This window comes from Gymnodraco acuticeps, unplaced genomic scaffold, assembly GCF_902827175.1.
Source record: "Gymnodraco acuticeps unplaced genomic scaffold, fGymAcu1.1, whole genome shotgun sequence".
NCBI lineage: Eukaryota > Metazoa > Chordata > Actinopteri > Perciformes > Bathydraconidae > Gymnodraco > Gymnodraco acuticeps.
In genome coordinates, this window is record NW_022990400.1 from 312,650 (window position 1) to 334,052 (window position 21,403).

The 21,403-nt window shown below is 40.3% G+C and overlaps 2 protein-coding genes across 4 annotated transcripts in view; one reads left to right on the forward strand and one right to left on the reverse strand.

Annotated features, from left to right (window-relative positions):
• ecsit (ECSIT signaling integrator) overlaps positions 1-19,876 on the reverse strand; it is a 26,992-nt gene extending 7,116 nt beyond the window's left edge. Inside the window, exons 1-6 of one of the 2 annotated variants that reach the window (XM_034224844.1) lie at positions 19,854-19,876; positions 4,077-4,285; positions 2,774-3,179; positions 1,874-2,097; positions 1,676-1,733; positions 1,149-1,297 (exon numbers count right to left, since the gene is read on the reverse strand). In XM_034224844.1, coding sequence (XP_034080735.1) covers positions 1,149-1,297; positions 1,676-1,733; positions 1,874-2,097; positions 2,774-3,179; positions 4,077-4,250 — 1,011 coding nt within the window. In that variant the 5' untranslated portion in view covers positions 4,251-4,285; positions 19,854-19,876. Of the gene's footprint in view, positions 1-1,148; positions 1,298-1,675; positions 1,734-1,873; positions 2,098-2,773; positions 3,180-4,076; positions 4,286-5,226; positions 5,337-19,853 lie in introns of those variants that run through there. The other variant, XM_034224843.1, reaches the window with a different exon arrangement.
• Positions 7,263-21,403, forward strand: part of eml3 (EMAP like 3) — a 76,484-nt gene continuing 62,343 nt past the window's right edge. The window contains exons 1-2 of one of the 2 annotated variants that reach the window (XM_034224837.1): positions 7,263-7,430; positions 7,544-7,724. In XM_034224837.1, coding sequence (XP_034080728.1) covers positions 7,700-7,724 — 25 coding nt within the window. In that variant the 5' untranslated portion in view covers positions 7,263-7,430; positions 7,544-7,699. The remainder of the gene's footprint in view (positions 7,431-7,543; positions 7,725-21,403) is intronic. The other variant, XM_034224839.1, reaches the window with a different exon arrangement.

The window sequence follows — 21,403 nt, forward strand, 5'->3', positions numbered from 1 at the left end:
GGAGAGGTGTTCTCTTCACGGATGAATCCCGGTTTTCACTGTTCAGAGCAGACGGCAGACAGCGTGTGTGGCGTCGTGTGGGTGAGCGGTTTTCTGATGTCAATGTTGTGAATCGAGTGGCCCATGGTGGTGGTGGGGTTATGGTATGGGCAGGCGTATGTTATGGATGACGAACACAGGTGCATTTTATTGATGGCATTGTGAATGCACAGAGATACCGTGACAAGATCCTGAGGCCCATTGTTGTGCCATTCATCCACGACCATCACCTCATGTTGCAGCATGATAATGCACGGCCCCATGTTGCAAGGATCTGTACACAATTCCTGGAGGCTGAAAACATCCCAGTTCTTGCATGGCCAGCATACTCACCTGACATGTCACCCATTGAGCATGTTAGGGATGCTCTGGATCGGCGTATACGACAGCGTGTTCCAGTTCCTGCCAATATCCAGCAACTTGGCACAGCCATTGAAGAGGAGTGGACCAACATTCCACAGGCCACGATCAACAACCTGATCAACTCTATGCGAAGGAGATGTGTTGCACTGCGTGAGGCAAATGGTGGTCACACCAGATACTGACTGGTTTTCGGACCCCCCCAGACTCCCCCAATAAAGCAAAACTGCATGTTTCAGAGTGGCCTTTTATTGTGGCCAGCCTAAGGCACACCTGTGCAATAATCATGCAGTCTAATCAGCATCTTGATATGCCACACCTGTGAGGTGGGATGGATTATCTCGGCAAAGGAGATGTGCTCACTATCACAGATTTTTTCAGATTTGTGAATAATATTTGAGAGAAACGGTTATTTTGTGTTTATAGAAAATGTTTTAGATCTTTGAGTTCATCTCATGAAAAATGGGAGCAAAAACAAAGGTGTTGAATTTATATTTTTCTTCAATCAATCAATCAATCAATGTTTATTTATATAGCCCAATATCACAAATGTTACATTTGTGTAACATTTGTGTGTATCTATCCATCTATCTATAAGGTGAAACACACTGTTATTATATTACTCACAGCTGAGTAGCATGTGAATGTAATCCTTTAAATGTTGTCCATGTTTTTTCCACACCAACATGACCAACACTGATATGCATTTCCTGTTACTAACTGATCAGATAATAGCAGAGTTTTCCCACCTTCTCCTCAGGCGATACGGGGTCTGCTCTGAGCACGTAGTAGTACACACACTTGTCCCGGAGCCACAGAGGGAAGGGGCCCTCCACAAACACGGGCCGGCTGGGGTTGTGCTGGGCCAGCAGCTCCATCTGGCTGGGGCTCTGGATACCTGGGACACAGGAAGGAAAGGGAACAAAGAGAGTGAGAACACTTCTGAGTTATATATGGATCTGATCCCACCATTGTATTCATTTAACATTTGTATGTTGCTCAGAATACAGTTTCCTGGTTTGTTATAGTTGTTTGTTTCCTTTCCAGTTAGGCTTGAAAGCATTTACTGCAATAATGTGGCAAAGAAGGCAATAACTGAAAATATGTATATAAATACAGCTGTATACAAAACTTTACACATAATCCCACATGTTTTCTTCCATCCCCTTACCAAACCAGCGTGGGACACAACTCCTAAGGTTCCTTAAACAGTGGGAATCATGTAACGACAATAAAACCTCAGAAAAAGCAACAAACAAACAAACAGTTTCCATACCGACTACATGTGGAAGTGTGATCTCCTCCCCGCTCTCTGTGATGTCGGTGCAGGGCAGCTAGAGAAAGAGCAGATACACAGAAACATTGGAAAAGACAGGTTATCTATTTGTCAAGAAAGGCCTAGGAAAATAATAAGAAAATAAACACATGAAATAATATAGGTGTGTTAAATGTATTTCCCTCTCCAAAGTGGTACCTGATACACGGTGACTTTAGCGTCCCGGTCATCAGCGATGCGGGCCAGGCTGAAGCGTGCCAGGTCCACGGGGTCTTCCGGCAGATTCTTGGGGATGGGGTAGGGGTTTGTGTGTTTGAACTTTGGGAACCAGTACATGATGCGCTGGTATTTCCTCATGGGGTGGCCCTTCACTCCAAAGATCTGGATCAGCAGGACTTTGGTGTCAACGTTGGGCATGATACCTGAAAAACAATCATAAAGACTGATCATGTCATCATCTGTAAGCACATCATCACTTTGCATTTCTATGCAGATGACACCCAGATGTATTTAAGCTTCGACCCTGCATCCACTCATAACACTGGTTATCTCCTCAACTACCTGCAGGATATCCGCAAATAGATGTCACAACATTTCCTGTTGCTAAATGCTGATAAAAGTGAAGTCATTATCATAGGTCAAGTTGAACAGTCTTGGTTCTCTGTCTCAGTCTTTAACTCATTAGTGCAGAAAACGTGGTGTCTATCTGTTTTACCCTGTGTTGTTTAGTTCACTTCACTCTGTGTCTTCTCACCAGTGTTCTGTTCTCTGTGCTGTAACTAGAGGATGCACTTCCTGAAGACATTGCGGTGTGAATGCAGAATTATGAAAGCTATGAATGTCGGGAGTAATAACCGTCGATTCCTAATTGAGCTTAATGTTTTGATGTTTGAACAGAATTTCTGCGATGATGAATTTGGGAGAAGAATCAAAATGTTGCAGTAGAAGAACACATGTTGGGAATGCTTCTCAGGATGCACACCAAACTATGATTTGAAAGGAGCTATAAACATGAAGTTAATCATTATTATTATTGAGATGGACAGACACATTGGTATGACACATGGAAGTGTCTCTGTGCAGACTCCCATCACCCACCATAGCCCTCCATCTGCTCCAGCAGCTGCACTCCACACTCCTGCTGCCGGGGGTAGTGGTTGAACATGATCTGGATAAAGTTCCTGGGCACAAACACCTCTTTGGGGAAGACGTCCAGCAGCTTGTTGTAGACGGCCAGGTCTCTCTCCACGCCGAACTCCGGCATCTTCTGCAGAGCGGCGTAGATGAACTCCACGTGGCCGCGGCGCCTCACGTCCTGCTTGATGAACACCTCCATCACTTTGTTAAACGTGGCCTTGGTTTTGGTCTCCCTGGCAACCTGCTCAAACAGGTCGTCATGGATGACCAGAGACTTGTCCTTTTTATTGTCGTCCTCGTTGATGAACTCTGCAGGGATGGGTTGATTCTTGTCATTTATCGGGCTCCTGTGGAAACGCCTTATCACCTACAATAAGTCGGAAACAAGAAAGAGGCTGGCTGGAATTACATTGTTGGAGCTATACAGTGATTTATATTATTTAATAGTTAAACATTTATTTCCTTGCTGTATTGTATATATTACATTTATTATTATTTAGTGTTATTATTGTTGTTAATTAAAGTAAGTCTTTATGCTTTTATTTTGGAAGGTTTCGGTGATTATGTATATATTGGAGACAGATGGTGGTGGGATTGGAGATGGAAAATGTTGTGGGTTAGCACAAGGTGAGCTATAGTCAAGTCTGCAGGGCAACATTCATTACTATATAGTGTTGTATGATATTAGATCATCGGAATAAAATGCACAAAAACGATATTCTTGCCTGAACTTCTAATTTTCCCTGCATGAGATTCGCTATCTGGTGTCACAGCCGCAGTTTAATTTTGAGGTACATGTTTTATTGTCTTATAATTTTGCTGCTACAATTTGTTATAAGTGCTGACTGGTGAGATTCATTTATCCAGAAGATCGTTGAGGAAAGAGACATGTTTCTGCGATTACTTGCTTCATGGAATACTTTGAGTGGAGATGACTCTTTGACTCAAACTCAAGCCCCCTTTTCAAGCCTCCAGGATCCTTCTTTCTGCCACCAACACCTCATTTTTATGTATTTTTAATACAACTGATATGTTAATAGACCCAAGTCAGTGCAAGAACAAAACCACTTTGCACTTTTATTAAGACTGCCACTCCGTCACTTTACAATGCAATTTCACTCTTTTTGTGTGTAGTATATGAATTGTATGTAGTACTGTGTATGGTAGAGTGTTATTTTATCCTATTTGCCAGTGCCAAAGACACATTTCTATTATATGTAAATGTGATGGACAATAAAGTATTCTGAATCAAATGACAGTGTACCTGGTGCTGGGTGTTTCGAAGCATGTGAGGCTGAGAGGAGGACTGAAGCAGAGCTCCATGCTGGGCTGCAGACCGGGCGGACTGTCCCTGGAGACCCTGCAGCCGGAGACCCTGCAGCTGGAGACCCTGCAGCCGGAGACCTTGCAGCTGGAGCAGGCAGCGAGCACACTTCATGGTAGATCCATCACACTGACTCTCAGGAAACAGAACTGCAAACGGGGCAGAAACATGGACAGTGTTCAGAACTGCTGAATTATTCTCAAAACATGCATTCAAGGCACTCTGGTAAGACTGTTATACTCCTATAGTGTCACAGCACCGCTTTGCATTTAGGTGTGTATCAGCAATCAGAGGTGGAAGAAGTCCTCAGATTATTTACTTAAGTAGAAATAGCAATACTGCAGTGTACGAATACTCAGTTATAAGTAAAAGTCTTGCATGGAAAATTGTACTTAAATAAAAAAGTATAAGCATTATAAAGCACCCGTTATTCAAAATGGCCATTTTAAGCCCCAGATATTTAAAATGTATACACTAATGGGCAGTTAAAACTATAATAATGTGTGTTTTATATTACGAATTAATAACCTAAATAAGCACACAAGTAACACTAATACATGAAGAAAAAGTCCCCTTTCATAAAAAGTACACTTTGCAATGCTTGCATGATCAAACGTCATTTAAAAAAAAAGAATAATACATGCAAGTCACATGAATGCATACATATAGAGTAAAGGATATATTATAAATACAACGTATTATTGTAGTATACTACAACATATGACAACAACATGTAATGAAGTAAAAGCATAAGCAGCATCATTTGAAAATACTCAAATTAAGTACCAGTACCAACATGTTTTACTTAAGTACACAACTTGAGTAAATGTACTTAGTTACACGACACCACTGAATATAATACAGTGTGTATAATGCATTTATTATACCCGACCTGAAGAGGGACTCTTGTAGTGTCTTAAAAATACACATGTGTCTCTGAAGTTTCGAATACACAGTTATAGGAGCTGTTAATGGCTAAATGTCAAGCATGTTATTTTGCATTTTTTGGTTCAGCAATCCATGACTGAGGTATATTTTAAACAACAACTACATTTAGTCTTAAGCTTTTAATCCCGTGCTCAATACCCACCATTTCAATTGACAGATGTACGAACAAACAGTCTCCTTCAGAAATACCTCTCCTTGGAAGCCTCCATGATGAAAAGCCGGCAGGACATCCGGGTCCTACACACAATGGCTTCCCCCAGACAACAGAAACATGGGCAAATAAAGGTTCCGTAACCTCTGATTTACAGCTGAAACGCTTATTATCACTGTGTTGTACACTCCTCTAAAATGGGCTATCTTTAAGATGTTTTGGCTCCTGTTTTCGTTATAGAAAGTTATTATATTGTACTTATTTATCAAATTCTGTAAAAGAAAACATGAACATTTGCAAACATGGATTTTTTAACATAATGTATGTATCCAACACAGTGGTGTAGTGTAACTAAGTACATATACTCAAGTATTGTATTTAAGTAAAACATTTAGGTTGACCTTACTTGAGCATTTTCGTTTCATGCTACTTTATACGTTTACTCCACTACAGTTTGTTGGCAGATGTTGTACTTTTTTTACTCCACTACATTTATTTAACAGATTAAGTTACTAGTTACTTTGCAGATGTATGCTATGCATACAACATATAAATCAACTAATACATTATCATATCGTATTAAAGGTTAAGCCACCATGTAGTAATTAAGTTAGTCATTCAATTGAACCCAGGGGGGCCGCCAGGGATTTTGGGCCCCATGAAAATATATCACATTGGGCCCCACCACCAGGCACAGGCCACGCCAACCAAGCACAATGCTGTAACCACACCTCCAGAACCCAACCGACTAATTTATGCTTTAAATAACTCTACCTGAACAGGCTTGCATCTATCTTGTAGTCCAATACTAACTGCACAATATTTACTGACACTGAGCGGTAAACATATAACACTGTGCAGACGTGCAACATTCTACTGCAGTAGAATTCACTATTTGATATAACACTAACATTCCTGACAATAGACCTCAATAGTCATCTTTTATGGTGTACATGCCTTTTTAATAACATTTTTGAATGGAACATTCATAAATCAAAAATAAATATAACTTAAATATGACCACTTAAATTAAAATAAAGTGAACATTAACACCAATATTATCATTTATAAAATGCTATAAAAAAATAACATAAGCAGAAGATTTTTTAATTAAATATACATACCAACTACAAAATAAGCGGGTATTAAAGTGTAAATGGACAACAAAACGGAAATGGAAATGAAAAGGCCTGATGGTGGTGCTAAATCAGAGCAAAACTGGGTGACATACTGTCGCCCTTTAGTCCCTCTCTCTTGTCTTTCTCTCCTTTCTTTTCTTTTTTGAAAGCCTGACTTTGTTAGTCGTTAAGACATCGTACACACGTAAGTACTAGCATCCCTGCTCACATGCTCTTACTCTGCTAGAAAATGCGGTGCCGCACAGCGTTTGGAGACAGGACCAAACCATTACATGTAAATAGAGGGGGGTGTACAGAGGCTTTGGATAATGAACTTTTCGAACAAAAATAAGTTAAATGAATCGTAAGTTTAGGAGTACATTATCAATATAATATTATATTAATGTTAATTATTGATGATTGATGAAAGGTTACTTAAACCTTTTTTTGTAATGTTCTACATTTTTTGGGGCCCCTGTCAGTCACGGGCCCTTAGAATCGTCCTAACTGTTTACCCCCTTACGGCGCCCCTGATTGAACCCCACTTTTACAAAGTGCAACATTGAAGGGATGAACACAGGACTTTTACTTGTAGCAGAGTATTTGTACAGTGTAGTATTGGAAATAAATAATCTGAGTAATTCTTCCACCTCTGATCAAACATTGGACAAGTGGAAAGCTAAACCAACACAACATTTACATTTAAATTCGTACCAAGTCGTAGTTTCTGCTCTACAGTGATAAATGAGATGCGCGTGCAATGCATGACACTGCCGCGTGGTGGCGCCAAAAAGCTTTCATACAAACAGCTTGGATTTGACAGGCGCTCAGAAGTGTGTGTTGTAAGTTTAAAACTCCTATCTTCTTTAACACTTCTGGTAGACTGTCTTTACTGCGTCATACAAGGAGACTGAAGACTGTTGGAGACAGCTTATAAAAGCAACATTGATACATCTTTTGACTTCCATAACTCATCTCTGCATGGTGCCCTGAAGCGAATAGCATCAAGCTAGCTATAATGAGCTACACCACTTCCGGAGGGCAAGTTGAATCTTTCCACAAACGACGTCCTGTGTTGTAAGTTCGTTACTTTGTTTACCATAATTATGTAATTAATTGATATTCACGTGATTTAGTTATTTATTCTTATTTATGTATGGTTCAACTAACAACAGCCTTTCTTTTTACAGAAAAACGGCCCCCGTTTCCGGTGTTGTTGTTGCTTACCCCGGGAGTTTGACACTCGTCCCCAGAGTGTGACTGCTGACACTCCTCTCAGCATGGAAAACACACCTCGGTCCAGGCTTCCCCTCTGAAGAAACCTTCCACAATTTAAATTTCGGATTATGGATTCCTCCACAAACAGTTTGGGTGAGTGAAAAAGCAAAAAAGCTGTATTTTGTGTCTCTGTTATGTGCTTTTTTTCTTCTGAAAACAGCATTATGGAAAGTTGCCTGACTATTTGGATATGTCGCACACATGGTTATGGAGGGAACACTTTTGCTTAAATACAATAAAACAATCTTGCTTATCGTCGTCAATACATACGACATGATTTACAGCATTTTACGTAATTGTAACATTTCAGGGTAGTTCGGCTGGACATCTTTCTTGAAGCAGCTCTTAATGTAATAACGTTTTACAGTTATTTCGTAATGCTTCCTAACGCATTCATTGGTAGCCTGTGTTTTGATGGAAGATGACAGTGGGACAACAGGCGGGTTTTCCAACTTTTTAAGAAAGTTTTGTGGTGCTTACACATTTTGCACAGTATTACTGTTTGTTTGGCTTCATACTAGATGCCATCGAGAAACGCCCTGTACACTTTTGATGTTTAATATAGTGATGCATGTCTCGATCTAAACTGTGTTACACCATGACAGCTCTGGAGCCTGTGTAGGTGTGTGGGTCCTGCTGCAGGTCCTGCTTCAGAGCAGCTGCTCCAGTTACCATTTCTGCTGAGGGCTACTTTCGGTTTTAAAGCATGATGCTTTAGCCTTGCTTTCAGACTCTGTCGCTATGTTGGCACGCAGGTTTAGGCAGTGGTGGAAAGTTACTTAGTACATTTACTTTTACAAGTATTGTCCTTAAGTCCATTTTTGACATTTGTAATTTACTTCACATCTATTGCAAATATTGTACTTCTTACTCCACTAACATTTTGTACACACTCAGTTATGAAAACATATTATATGCTGATCATATACTAATTCACTACTACTAGTTCATAAGTACTGTACTACTAATCTACTACATTTGGTCCACATCGAGGTAAGATTACTACACAAATGCTATTACATACAAATAGGATAATATAATAACCATGATAATAAAACACTGTGGAAAAATATATTCTGCATTTAAGTACTTTTACATTTGATACTTGATGTGCAATAAGATAATAATACTTATGTACTTTTTTTATAATCTGAAATGGGCAATGGTGCAGAATGAGTCATTTTACTTTTTGTACTTTAAGTACAATTTAATGCTAAACTTTTGTACTTTTACTTAAATAACATTTTGAAATCAGGACTTTTACTTGAAGTGAAGTATTATCAGACCACACTATTTGTACTTGAACTAAAGTAATGGATTTGAGTAGTTCTTCCAACACTGCTTTGTATGAGTGTGCCTTCCTAACTGTAGATATCTGTTGTGACTAATGTGACAGTGTCTCTGGTTTGGTAACGTTATGAATCTCTCTGTGTTGTGAAGCTTTCAATTGGATAAAGTCCTGGCTGTAGTGTTCAGTAGCTGAATCAGCAGAGCTGTCAGAGATCAAAGAAAACTCAGCTGTCTGGTTGAAAATGCAAAACAAGTATAAAGTGTATATAATCGTTTGCACTGTTTATGATCTTCAGTCAGTTATGAACAGTCTGTCCATGTTGATGCGCAGGCAGTTTGCTTCCCAAGGACAGTCCTGAATGTTTCAAAGCTCGACCTGCTCTTTCCCCACTGCTGACAGTTTAATGGAGCTATAACAGTGTTGCACAATGCTGCTTTTGTTACACATATGTAGGCCCTGCTCCCACCTCATGTGCTGATGTTGTGTTTGCTTGTCTCGTAAATCGGTGGGGCGGCGAGGCACTGGGGAACAGTAAATATCACATGAGTTCTCAGCCAGCATATGTGGGCAAGGCTGCTGTGGCTCAGTGCTGGAGGCAAGTGTAAAATATAGTGTAGAGGCTGCCACTTACCTCAGTGAACATCTCTGTTTGAAACAAATCATCCACTAATGCTTCATAATGAAGGTGATTCAATCACTTTTGAAACATGTCATGTGGTTGTACTGATGCAGTGAGGCTCTGTTATACATTATTCCTGAGTCTTAATGTCAGCTGACTGGCTTGCACCATATCATGGGTCAGATGAGGTGAATTACACATCTGTTGTAGTTTGAGATGCACTGACAACAAGAAGATGCCAATATACATTATTTGTCTCCACCCATATTACCAAATATACTATGAAGACTTTTAAAACATGCATTTACATGGGTGATATGGCCAAAATGAATTTCACAATGAAAATAACAATATTAGAACATGAATATATATCATCACATCATGGTAAAAGGATGCAGAATTACATATTGTTTAATGTCTTAGTGTTATGTTTATTAATTTCTCACCATTATTTGTACTATATGTGTTATTATTACCTTGGACACAACTTCTCACACATGCAAATGAATATCTTCATTTGTTCATTTTAAATTAAAGCTTGCAGTGATTAATTTGTAACATAATATCATTTTGTAACATTAATGCTTTTATTGGCTAGCACTCCAACACATTGTGCGTGATAGGCTGAGGGGCGGGACATATCTAAGCAGTTGACCAATCACAACAGAGGCAGCCAGCTAACCAATCAGAGCAGACTGGGCTCTGGTTTCTGACAGAGGGGGAAAAGAGGTGCTGCAGCAGTATGAGAAAAATAAAGAGCTTTTTGAGACATGTAGAGACACTACATACTGATATACACCTGAACATCAGCAGGAGAGGACTCTTTAAAGTAGAGACACTACATACTGATATACACCTGAACATCAGCAGGAGAGGACTCTTTAAAGTAGAGACACTACATACTGATATACACCTGAACATCAGCAGGAGAGGACTCTTTAAAGTAGAGACACTACATACTGATATACACCTGAACATCAGCAGGAGAGGACTCTTTAAAGTAGAGACACTACATACTAATATACACCTGAACATCAGCAGGAGAGGACTCTTTAAAGTAGAGACACTACATACTGATATACACCTGAACATCAGCAGGAGAGGACTCTTTAAAGTAGAGACACTACATACTGATATACACCTGAACATCAGCAGGAGAGTACTCTTTAAAGTAGAGACACTACATACTGATATACACCTGAACATCAGCAGGAGAGTACTCTTTAAAGTAGAGACACTACATACTGATATACACCTGAACATCAGCAGGAGAGGACTCTTTAAAGCAGAGACACTACATACTGATATACACCTGAACATCAGCAGGAGAGTACTCTTTAAAGTAGAGACACTACATACTGATATACACCTGAACATCAGCAGGAGAGGACTCTTTAAAGTAGAGACACTACATACTGATATACACCTGAACATCAGCAGGAGAGGACTCTTTAACGTAGAGACACTACATACTGATATACACCTGAACATCAGCAGGAGAGGACTCTTTAAAGTAGAGACACTACATACTGATATACACCTGAACATCAGCAGGAGAGGACTCTTTAAAGTAGAGACACTACATACTGATATACACCTGAACATCAGCAGGAGAGGACTCTTTAAAGCAGAGACACTACATACTGATATACACCTGAACATCAGCAGGAGAGTACTCTTTAAAGTAGAGACACTACATACTGATATACACCTGAACATCAGCAGGAGAGGACTCTTTAAAGTAGAGACACTACATACTGATATACACCTGAACATCAGCAGGAGAGGACTCTTTAAAGTAGAGACACTACATACTGATATACACCTGAACATCAGCAGGAGAGGACTCTTTAAAGTAGAGACACTACCTACTGATATACACCTGAACATCAGCAGGAGAGGACTCTTTAAAGTAGAGACACTACATACTGATATACACCTGAACATCAGCAGGAGAGGACTCTTTAAAGTAGATACACTACATACTGATATACACCTGAACATCAGCAGGAGAGGACTCTTTAAAGTAGAGACACTACATACTGATATACACCTGAACATCAGCAGGAGAGGACTCTTTAAAGTAGAGACACTACATACTGATATACACCTGAACATCAGCAGGAGAGGACTCTTTAAAGCAGAGACACTACATACTGATATACACCTGAACATCAGCAGGAGAGTACTCTTTAAAGTAGAGACACTACATACTGATATACACCTGAACATCAGCAGGAGAGGACTCTTTAAAGTAGAGACACTACATACTGATATACACCTGAACATCAGCAGGAGAGGACTCTTTAAAGTAGAGACACTACATACTGATATACACCTGAACATCAGCAGGAGAGGACTCTTTAAAGCAGAGACACTACATACTGATATACACCTGAACATCAGCAGGAGAGGACTCTTTAAAGTAGAGACACTACATACTGATATACACCTGAACATCAGCAGGAGAGGACTCTTTAAAGCAGAGACACTACATACTGATATACACCTGAACATCAGCAGGAGAGGACTCTTTAAAGCAGAGACACTACATACTGATATACACCTGAACATCAGCAGGAGAGGACTCTTTAAAGTAGAGACACTACATACTGATATACACCTGAACATCAGCAGGAGAGGACTCTTTAAAGTAGAGACACTACATACTGATATACACCTGAACATCAGCAGGAGAGGACTCTTTAAAGTAGAGACACTACATACTGATATACACCTGAACATCAGCAGGAGAGGACTCTTTAAAGTAGAGACACTACATACTGATATACACCTGAACATCAGCAGGAGAGGACTCTTTAAAGTAGAGACACTACATACTGATATACACCTGAACATCAGCAGGAGAGGACTCTTTAAAGTAGAGACACTACATACTGATATACACCTGAACATCAGCAGGAGAGGACTCTTTAAAGTAGAGACACTACATACTGATATACACCTGAACATCAGCAGGAGAGGACTCTTTAAAGTAGAGACACTACATGCTGATATACACCTGAACACCAGCAGGAGAGGACTCTTTAAAGTAGAGACACTACATACTGATATACACCTGAACATCAGCAGGAGAGGACTCTTTAAAGTAGAGACACTACATACTGATATACACCTGAACATCAGCAGGAGAGGACTCTTTAAAGTAGAGACACTACATACTGATATACACCTGAACATCAGCAGGAGGACTCTTTAAAGTAGAGACACTACATGCTGATATACACCTGAACATCAGCAGGAGAGGACTCTTTAAAGTAGAGACACTACATACTGATATACACCTGAACATCAGCAGGAGAGTACTCTTTAAAGTAGAGACACTACATGCTGATATACACCTGAACACCAGCAGGAGAGGACTCTTTAAAGTAGAGACACTACATACTGATATACACCTGAACATCAGCAGGAGAGGACTCTTTAAAGTAGAGACACTACATACTGATATACACCTGAACATCAGCAGGAGAGGACTCTTTAAAGTAGAGACACTACATACTGATATACACCTGAACATCAGCAGGAGGACTCTTTAAAGTAGAGACACTACATGCTGATATACACCTGAACATCAGCAGGAGAGGACTCTTTAAAGTAGAGACACTACATACTGATATACACCTGAACATCAGCAGGAGAGGACTCTTTAAAGTAGCGACACTACATACTGATATACACCTGAACATCAGCAGGAGAGGACTCTTTAAAGTAGAGACACTACATACTGATATACACCTGACCATCAGCAGGAGAGGACTCTTTAAAGTAGAGACACTACATGCTGATATACACCTGAACATCAGCAGGAGAGGACTCTTTAAAGTAGAGACACTACATACTGATATACACCTGAACATCAGCAGGAGAGGACTCTTTAAAGTAGAGACACTACATACTGATATACACCTGAACATCAGCAGGAGAGGACTCTTTAAAGTAGAGACACTACATACTGATATACACCTGAACATCAGCAGGAGAGGACTCTTTAAAGTAGAGACACTACATACTGATATACACCTGAACATCAGCAGGAGAGGACTCTTTAAAGTAGAGACACTACATACTGATATACACCTGAACATCAGCAGGAGAGGACTCTTTAAAGTAGAGACACTACATACTGATATACACCTGAACATCAGCAGGAGAGGACTCTTTAAAGTAGAGACACTACAGACTGATATACACCTGAACATCAGCAGGAGAGGACTCTTTAAAGCAGAGACACTACATACTGATATACACCTGAACATCAGCAGGAGAGGACTCTTTAAAGTAGAGACACTACATACTGATATACACCTGAACATCAGCAGGAGAGGACTCTTTAAAGTAGAGACACTACATACTGATATACACCTGAACATCAGCAGGAGAGGACTCTTTAAAGCAGAGACACTACATACTGATATACACCTGAACATCAGCAGGAGAGGACTCTTTAAAGTAGAGACACTACATACTGATATACACCTGAACATCAGCAGGAGAGGACTCTTTAAAGTAGAGACACTACATACTGATATACACCTGAACATCAGCAGGAGAGGACTCTTTAAAGTAGAGACACTACATACTGATATACACCTGAACATCAGCAGGAGGACTCTTTAAAGTAGAGACACTACATGCTGATATACACCTGAACATCAGCAGGAGAGGACTCTTTAAAGTAGAGACACTACATACTGATATACACCTGAACATCAGCAGGAGAGGACTCTTTAAAGTAGCGACACTACATACTGATATACACCTGAACATCAGCAGGAGAGGACTCTTTAAAGTAGAGACACTACATACTGATATACACCTGACCATCAGCAGGAGAGGACTCTTTAAAGTAGAGACACTACATGCTGATATACACCTGAACATCAGCAGGAGAGGACTCTTTAAAGTAGAGACACTACATACTGATATACACCTGAACATCAGCAGGAGAGGACTCTTTAAAGTAGAGACACTACATACTGATATACACCTGAACATCAGCAGGAGAGGACTCTTTAAAGTAGAGACACTACATACTGATATACACCTGAACATCAGCAGGAGAGGACTCTTTAAAGTAGAGACACTACATACTGATATACACCTGAACATCAGCAGGAGAGGACTCTTTAAAGTAGAGACACTACATACTGATATACACCTGAACATCAGCAGGAGAGGACTCTTTAAAGTAGAGACACTACATACTGATATACACCTGAACATCAGCAGGAGAGGACTCTTTAAAGTAGAGACACTACAGACTGATATACACCTGAACATCAGCAGGAGAGGACTCTTTAAAGCAGAGACACTACATACTGATATACACCTGAACATCAGCAGGAGAGGACTCTTTAAAGTAGAGACACTACATACTGATATACACCTGAACATCAGCAGGAGAGGACTCTTTAAAGTAGAGACACTACATACTGATATACACCTGAACATCAGCAGGAGAGGACTCTTTAAAGCAGAGACACTACATACTGATATACACCTGAACATCAGCAGGAGAGGACTCTTTAAAGTAGAGACACTACATACTGATATACACCTGAACATCAGCAGGAGAGGACTCTTTAAAGTAGAGACACTACATACTGATATACACTTGAACATCAGCAGAATAGGGTCCCTTTAAATATTATATATACACTTTTTTAGAGGCAAAGAAATTGACAACATCGTCCACTCTCTGGACAGCTAATGGCAGCCTGTAAATGGACATACATATAGTAAGAGCATAATGAGGGGATAACAGGTGGCACGCACACTGACCTTGAACAGTTAGAACACTGCAATGTGGCAGCAGACCCCACCTGTCATCCACAGTGCATTCAATGTATGTAATGTAAACTGGACTACGACGCAATTGTCTTTTGATGCTCACTTGTACAGCCAGCCACATACATAATACACTTGTATTTCATAACTGCCTTATCAGTATTTACATTTTGTGAACCTCCGTGTTTTCCCCCCAGATAAGAATAAACTGTTTCCCAGTTGCATACTAATACTGTACTGAATGCCATTTACGGTTCTGAGTGAGTCACATTCTTATTAAATGCCAAAATGAAGTACAACAAATGGTGAATCTTTGCCAAACACATTTGTACAAAAATAGTATGTTTCTTTCCGTGTTGGACTGTTGAAGCTAACAGTAGTGATTACATTACATTACATTACATTTAGCTGACGCTTTTATCCAAAGCGACTTACAATAAGTACATTCGACCAGGAAGACACAACCTTGAAGAAAACAGAATCATATAAGTATATCAGGTTTCATAGAGCCAAACATTTCAAGTGCTACTCAACTGGCTTTAGGTAATCCAGTCCTTTATTAGTATAAAAGTGCTTCGTTAATAGTTCTAACGCTCGAAGTGGAGTCGAAAGAGATGAGTTTTCAGTTTGCGCCGGAAGATGTGCAAGCTATCTGCCGTCCTGATGTCAATGGGGAGCTCATTCCACCATCTTGGAGCCAGGATAGCAAACCCACGTGTTTTTGCCGATGGGAACTTGGGTCCCCCTCGCAGCGAGGGCGCAGCGAGTCGTTTGGCTGATGCAGAGCGTAGTGCACGCGCTGGGGTGTACGGTTTAACCATGTCCTGGATGTAGGAAGGGCCAGATCCATTCGCAGCATGGTAAGCAAGTACCAGTGTCTTGAAGTGGATTCTAGCAGTTACCGGAAGCCAGTGAAGGGAGCGGAGGAGCGGAGTGGTGTGGGAGAATTTAGGAAGGTTGAAAACCAGACGAGCCGCTGCATTCTGGATGAGCTGCAGAGGTCGGATGGCACATGCAGGTAGACCAGCCAGGAGGGAGTTGCAGTAGTCTAGGCGTGAGGTGACGAGAGCCTGGACCAGAACCTGAGTCGCTTTCTGAGTCAGCTGGGGATAACTAAGAAAATAAGAGTAACAACTTGTATGAAAACACAGTTGTCCTCTTTAAAGTGTGAATAACAAACACTTTAAGGACAAGTTGTTCAGTGAGCAGCAGGAAGTTGCATCAGCAGCTTTTGCACTGTTTTTCCCAGAATGTTGTAATACTGCCTCTTCACAGAAGAACAGGCCTGCTCTTTTTCTGGAGTCTGGAGGTAAACAGTTATGGCTTAAAGCTTTCTTGTTACTGACCCAAAAGCATTTGTCTGGTCAGATTCATCGTTCTTTTACGTTTTGTTTCTCTAGTTAAAAGTCTCTGATCTGAAGCAAAATGCTGCCCATCAAATCCACCTCTACTGAAAAATGCATTCTTTGACCCATTTCTCAAATAATTGTTTTGACGTAAGTTCCGTACTGAAACTCAGGTGTTGTATCAACAACACAAATCCTTTGATATCTGGCACAAGTGTCTTTGAACTCCCAATGCACTGGCACCAGGCGTGTGAATCAGAAAGAACAAAAACAACTTAAGATCCCAAAGATGAATGCGTTATAAAATGGGTATAACTACGCTCTTAACTCAGTGAGATCATCGCGCTGCAGAGATTTATGTTCCATCAGCAGGCACTCCTCACTGTTGGGTTGTCTGTATGCAGAGCAAGCAGGATCTTGCATAATGTTTGTGTCTGTTTCAGTCTGATATGACCGCAGAGACAGTATGCTGAGCCGCTGCCAGCGCTGTGAGCTCACACATGTAACATCTCCTCTGGACTTTTCACAGTTCATTTAGATGCTTTCAGGCTGACTGACTCTGTTGACAAATGGATTGAAATAGATAGATTGTTGTTAGTGATGAGAATGTTTAGTGCAGCTAGAAAAGCGTTTTGAGCCGGATTTTGAAAGACCTGAGAAAATATGTTTTGGTCTGGGCCTCCATCCTTCCTGTCATTTGATTTGATTAGATTGAACAGATTAGTGTGATCAGTTTCATCTGTAATTAAAAAGCAGATTTTGACAGAGTCTTGGATGGAAGCTCCAACATCTGTCACTTGAAAGCCTAACTTTAACAACAATACAAAGACATTTGGTTTAGTTTGTCAAATGTAGGGACGATTCAAGAGATAGATGATAATAGAGCTTCATCGAGTTGTTGATACATTTTTTAGTCACTCGATCACAAAAAAGAATCAGCAACTATTTTGATGTGCAATCAATCATTAAAGGAGCCTATTCTGCTCATTTTCAGGTGTATTTTTAAAGCAGAAATGGCAGAAAAATGTGCTTAAGAGTTCCTCACATTTTGAGATTATACTTTTCTCCATTTTGTATATCATAACTGAATATGTTTGTCTTTTGTGACAAAACAAGAACTTCGTTTTCTCTTTGCCGAAGTGGGAAAAACATGTTTCACTATTGCCTGACATTTCATAGACCTTACTGTTAATTGAGAAAATAATCCGCAGATTAATCCATAATAAAAAGAACCGTCTGTTGCAGAATTCAATGAAAGATATCAACATCTGTGACAAATATGAAGTTTCATGAGCTTAAAGTACTGATATTATTTGAAGGAAAATGTTACCGGAGACTCACACACCTGAAGTGTATGAAGGAGAAGATGTCTCACTAAAACTAAAATGTTGTGATTCAAAGTATAACTTCTTTCCCCACAAAGTATAGACACTGAGCCCTTTAACCCGACAATATCACATAGTATACCACACAATAGAGCCATGCAGATGTGCAGTAACAGAAGAGAAAGTGTATCTCCCATGCTGCTCTCTGTTTCACTTCTCAGATGGGATGTGAGACAGTAGTGCAGGGGCGTACAGGATGTTGAGCTGTAGCAAAGCGTCAAATCAAAGAAGGTACTGTAGCACACTGTGGTGAGCGGTGCGCTCTGGGACAGGCTGCGTCTGGAGCTGGTTGAGGTTGTTATGTGGAACCGTTGGTTGAGCGGTGGAGAATGAGTGGGTGGACACTGTGGGACTATGCTGCATGTGACTTATCCGGTTAGTGCTAACAGAGATCATTTAGCTTTTTAAAGACTGACATTTGATCTCACACTACATGCAAGTCAAGAAATACGTTTTTCGTTATTGACACATATGTTTGAGAACAGGCAATAACCAAAATCACAAACAGATTTGAAGATAAAACTAGAAAGCATGCTAGGATAATTATATCTGCCGCTTCCTCTAGCATTCTGTCTCTAATCAAGCTGCATGAAAAAGGACGTTTTTGTAAACTTCATCAAACAGTTGGAACAGAAGGCCTGTGTAGCTGTGTAACGCTTCAAAGAGCTCCGATGAGTCCAAGAGTGTGTGGCTGTGCAGCTGTCAGGCAGCCAGCCTCCCACAAGACATGGAATGACCTCAGGCCTTTGCAGCAAAGTGGAAATCAAATAGGGGATTTGTTCTCTCGGCTTTGGAATCAAATTCTTCTGCTTTTTTTGGGATCATTGGATACTTGTGGCTTTTCAATAAGGACCACCAAACTGTCTGAGACCTCACACCCACTCGTAGGAGGTGTGATTCACCAGGAAAATATGTCTCTTTGTGAATTGACCTTCATAACCTGAATCATGAATTCATCATTTGTGACAAAGCAATTGGATTTAATCACATTTTACTTGAAAGACAGTTTCAAAAGTATGGAGAAAAGAAAACCAAAGCACTTAAGGTCACATTTAAGAATTAAAAATAAAGGCTGCATAATAATATGTATAGATAACTTTATCTACATCTTCATATTATTATGCATCCAAAAGGGGGAAATATTAGACTGCATAAATGCTTTGACCCACGCTGTGAGTTAATATAAAAAACTTCTGACTTTCCCGCCGGAGAGGACGCTGGCGTTGACTGTTCTCCGCTTCTCCGCCTCTGTTACCCTCCATCACCCTCAGCTAACATTCGTTCTTGCAAAACTTTCGAATTGGACTACTGCCCTGCATTGCACATCTTTACTGCACTGCACATTGTTTTTCATTTTAACTTATTTTAGACTTCTGCCTCCGTTGCTGGCTGCCGTTGCCGGTGTTCCGGATTAACTTGTTTCCCGATCAACTTGTTTCCCAATCAACTCGTTTCCGTGGGGTGCGTGGCTTTCGACTGAAATACACATTTCGATCGCTTTCTTCTGTCGTTTACATACATCTTTTGGTATATTTGGCTTCTTAGGAACACGTTGATGCACATCCAGTACCAGTGTGTGAGGTTGTGATTACGATGGCGATATCCGGACACGCACAGCGAGGACTACAACAAGACAAACGAGTTGCTCGAATAAATCATTTAAACCAGCTACTGTTTCCAGACTTATTACGGAATATCGTTGTTAATGTCCAAGTCCATCTGTGTATACCTTCAGACAGCCTCCAAGTGAAGCACACGGTGTTTACTCACAGTTTGAAAGCAGCGTGGAGAAGTCTTCATCTGTGTTAAACTGTGATCCTCCCACGGAACTGGGACCCGCCCACGTTCAAATGTGACCCGCCCAGATTAAATTGTGTTACGATTTCTGTGGCTATCTACCAGCGATCATGTTTAATATGAAAGACTACCCACACATGTATCCCTTATAAAAACGGTATTGTGCAGCACTCATCCAGATCAGATGTGACTGTTACCTCGTTTTGCAAAGATAGCAGCAGAAATGTCATTGGGGATATTTAGACTTTAAAATGCTGCTTGGTCGTGAATGTTGGTGTCGGCAAACAATATTACGAATCCTCTATTCAAACAACATATTCAATGTGCATCGACATGAAAATAACAACAAAGTTCATGCTGGACTCAAACCCGAGTCCCAACAGTAAAAATAAATCATGCCCTGCGTGTTATGAGTGCGCCACGAATCTTCACGTCCTAACAGATCACCACAGCTCATTTTGTTCCATTAATATTGTCAACAAGTTCTAGAAAAATGCAATCCGACAAGTAACTAATACATGTAAATAAATGTATTGTAGTAAAATGTACCCTATTAGCTTCCCAAATGTAGTGGAGTAGAAGTAGGCTATGTTCTGCTGTATGCTGTGTGTCACCTGTGTATCATTGTTAAAACGATGTAGGAACCCTGTACCCAATTGCAATTCTTTTTGACTGATATTGCAATATGATCAAACTAAATCCTAACACTTCATTTGATGCATTACTTCTGACAAGTTACGGAGACATTTTCTTATTGAACTTGCTATTTAAAGACAGTATAGGTTAAAAGGAATCATGTGTGGGCATGTTTGCAACAATATTCTCTGCTTCGTCAAGAATCTTTTTCATTAAGGTGTTATTATTAGACTAAGCTGCACACAGCAACACATTCTAAAAGTCGATCTGAGAGAGGTTCGTCTGCAGCCGGAGAGTCATGTTAATAGTGTGCTGTAATTTAAAAGAGCTGTCACTCTGTACACTGTCCTAACATGCACTTTGAAAAGACATGACATCCTAGATAGAGATTAGACACTTCTTCTTTCATTCCCTTCAAAAAGCGTTATTATATTATTATGTTTAACCTATTACCACTGCCACTATAAGTGAAACCAGACTATATAACACTCCCTTCATCTAGCAGTCCACGGATAAAACCAGCCTACTAAGTACAGGATCCCAAAAACAGATCCTGTGAAGAAGGTCTTTTAGAGCAGGAGTGGATGTGGTGACACCAAATTGCCTGTCATGGCCTTACAGTACCATAAATACAACATTGAAAAAAATGGTTTTGCCCAATATAGACTGCACAGAAATGCAAGGCGGACACATTTATGTTATGCTATGTGAGTACTGAAATACCAAAGTGCTTTAGAGCCTGTTTGCATTCTTGAAGATCCACATTTATTAGCAGTTTGGTATTATATGTGAGAAGGAGTTGCTGATGGACCCAAGCTGGTTAGGGACGGTTCATCGTTTTTTCCCCCGAGGAAATAAAGTGAAGAGGTCTGAATACTTTCTGTGGC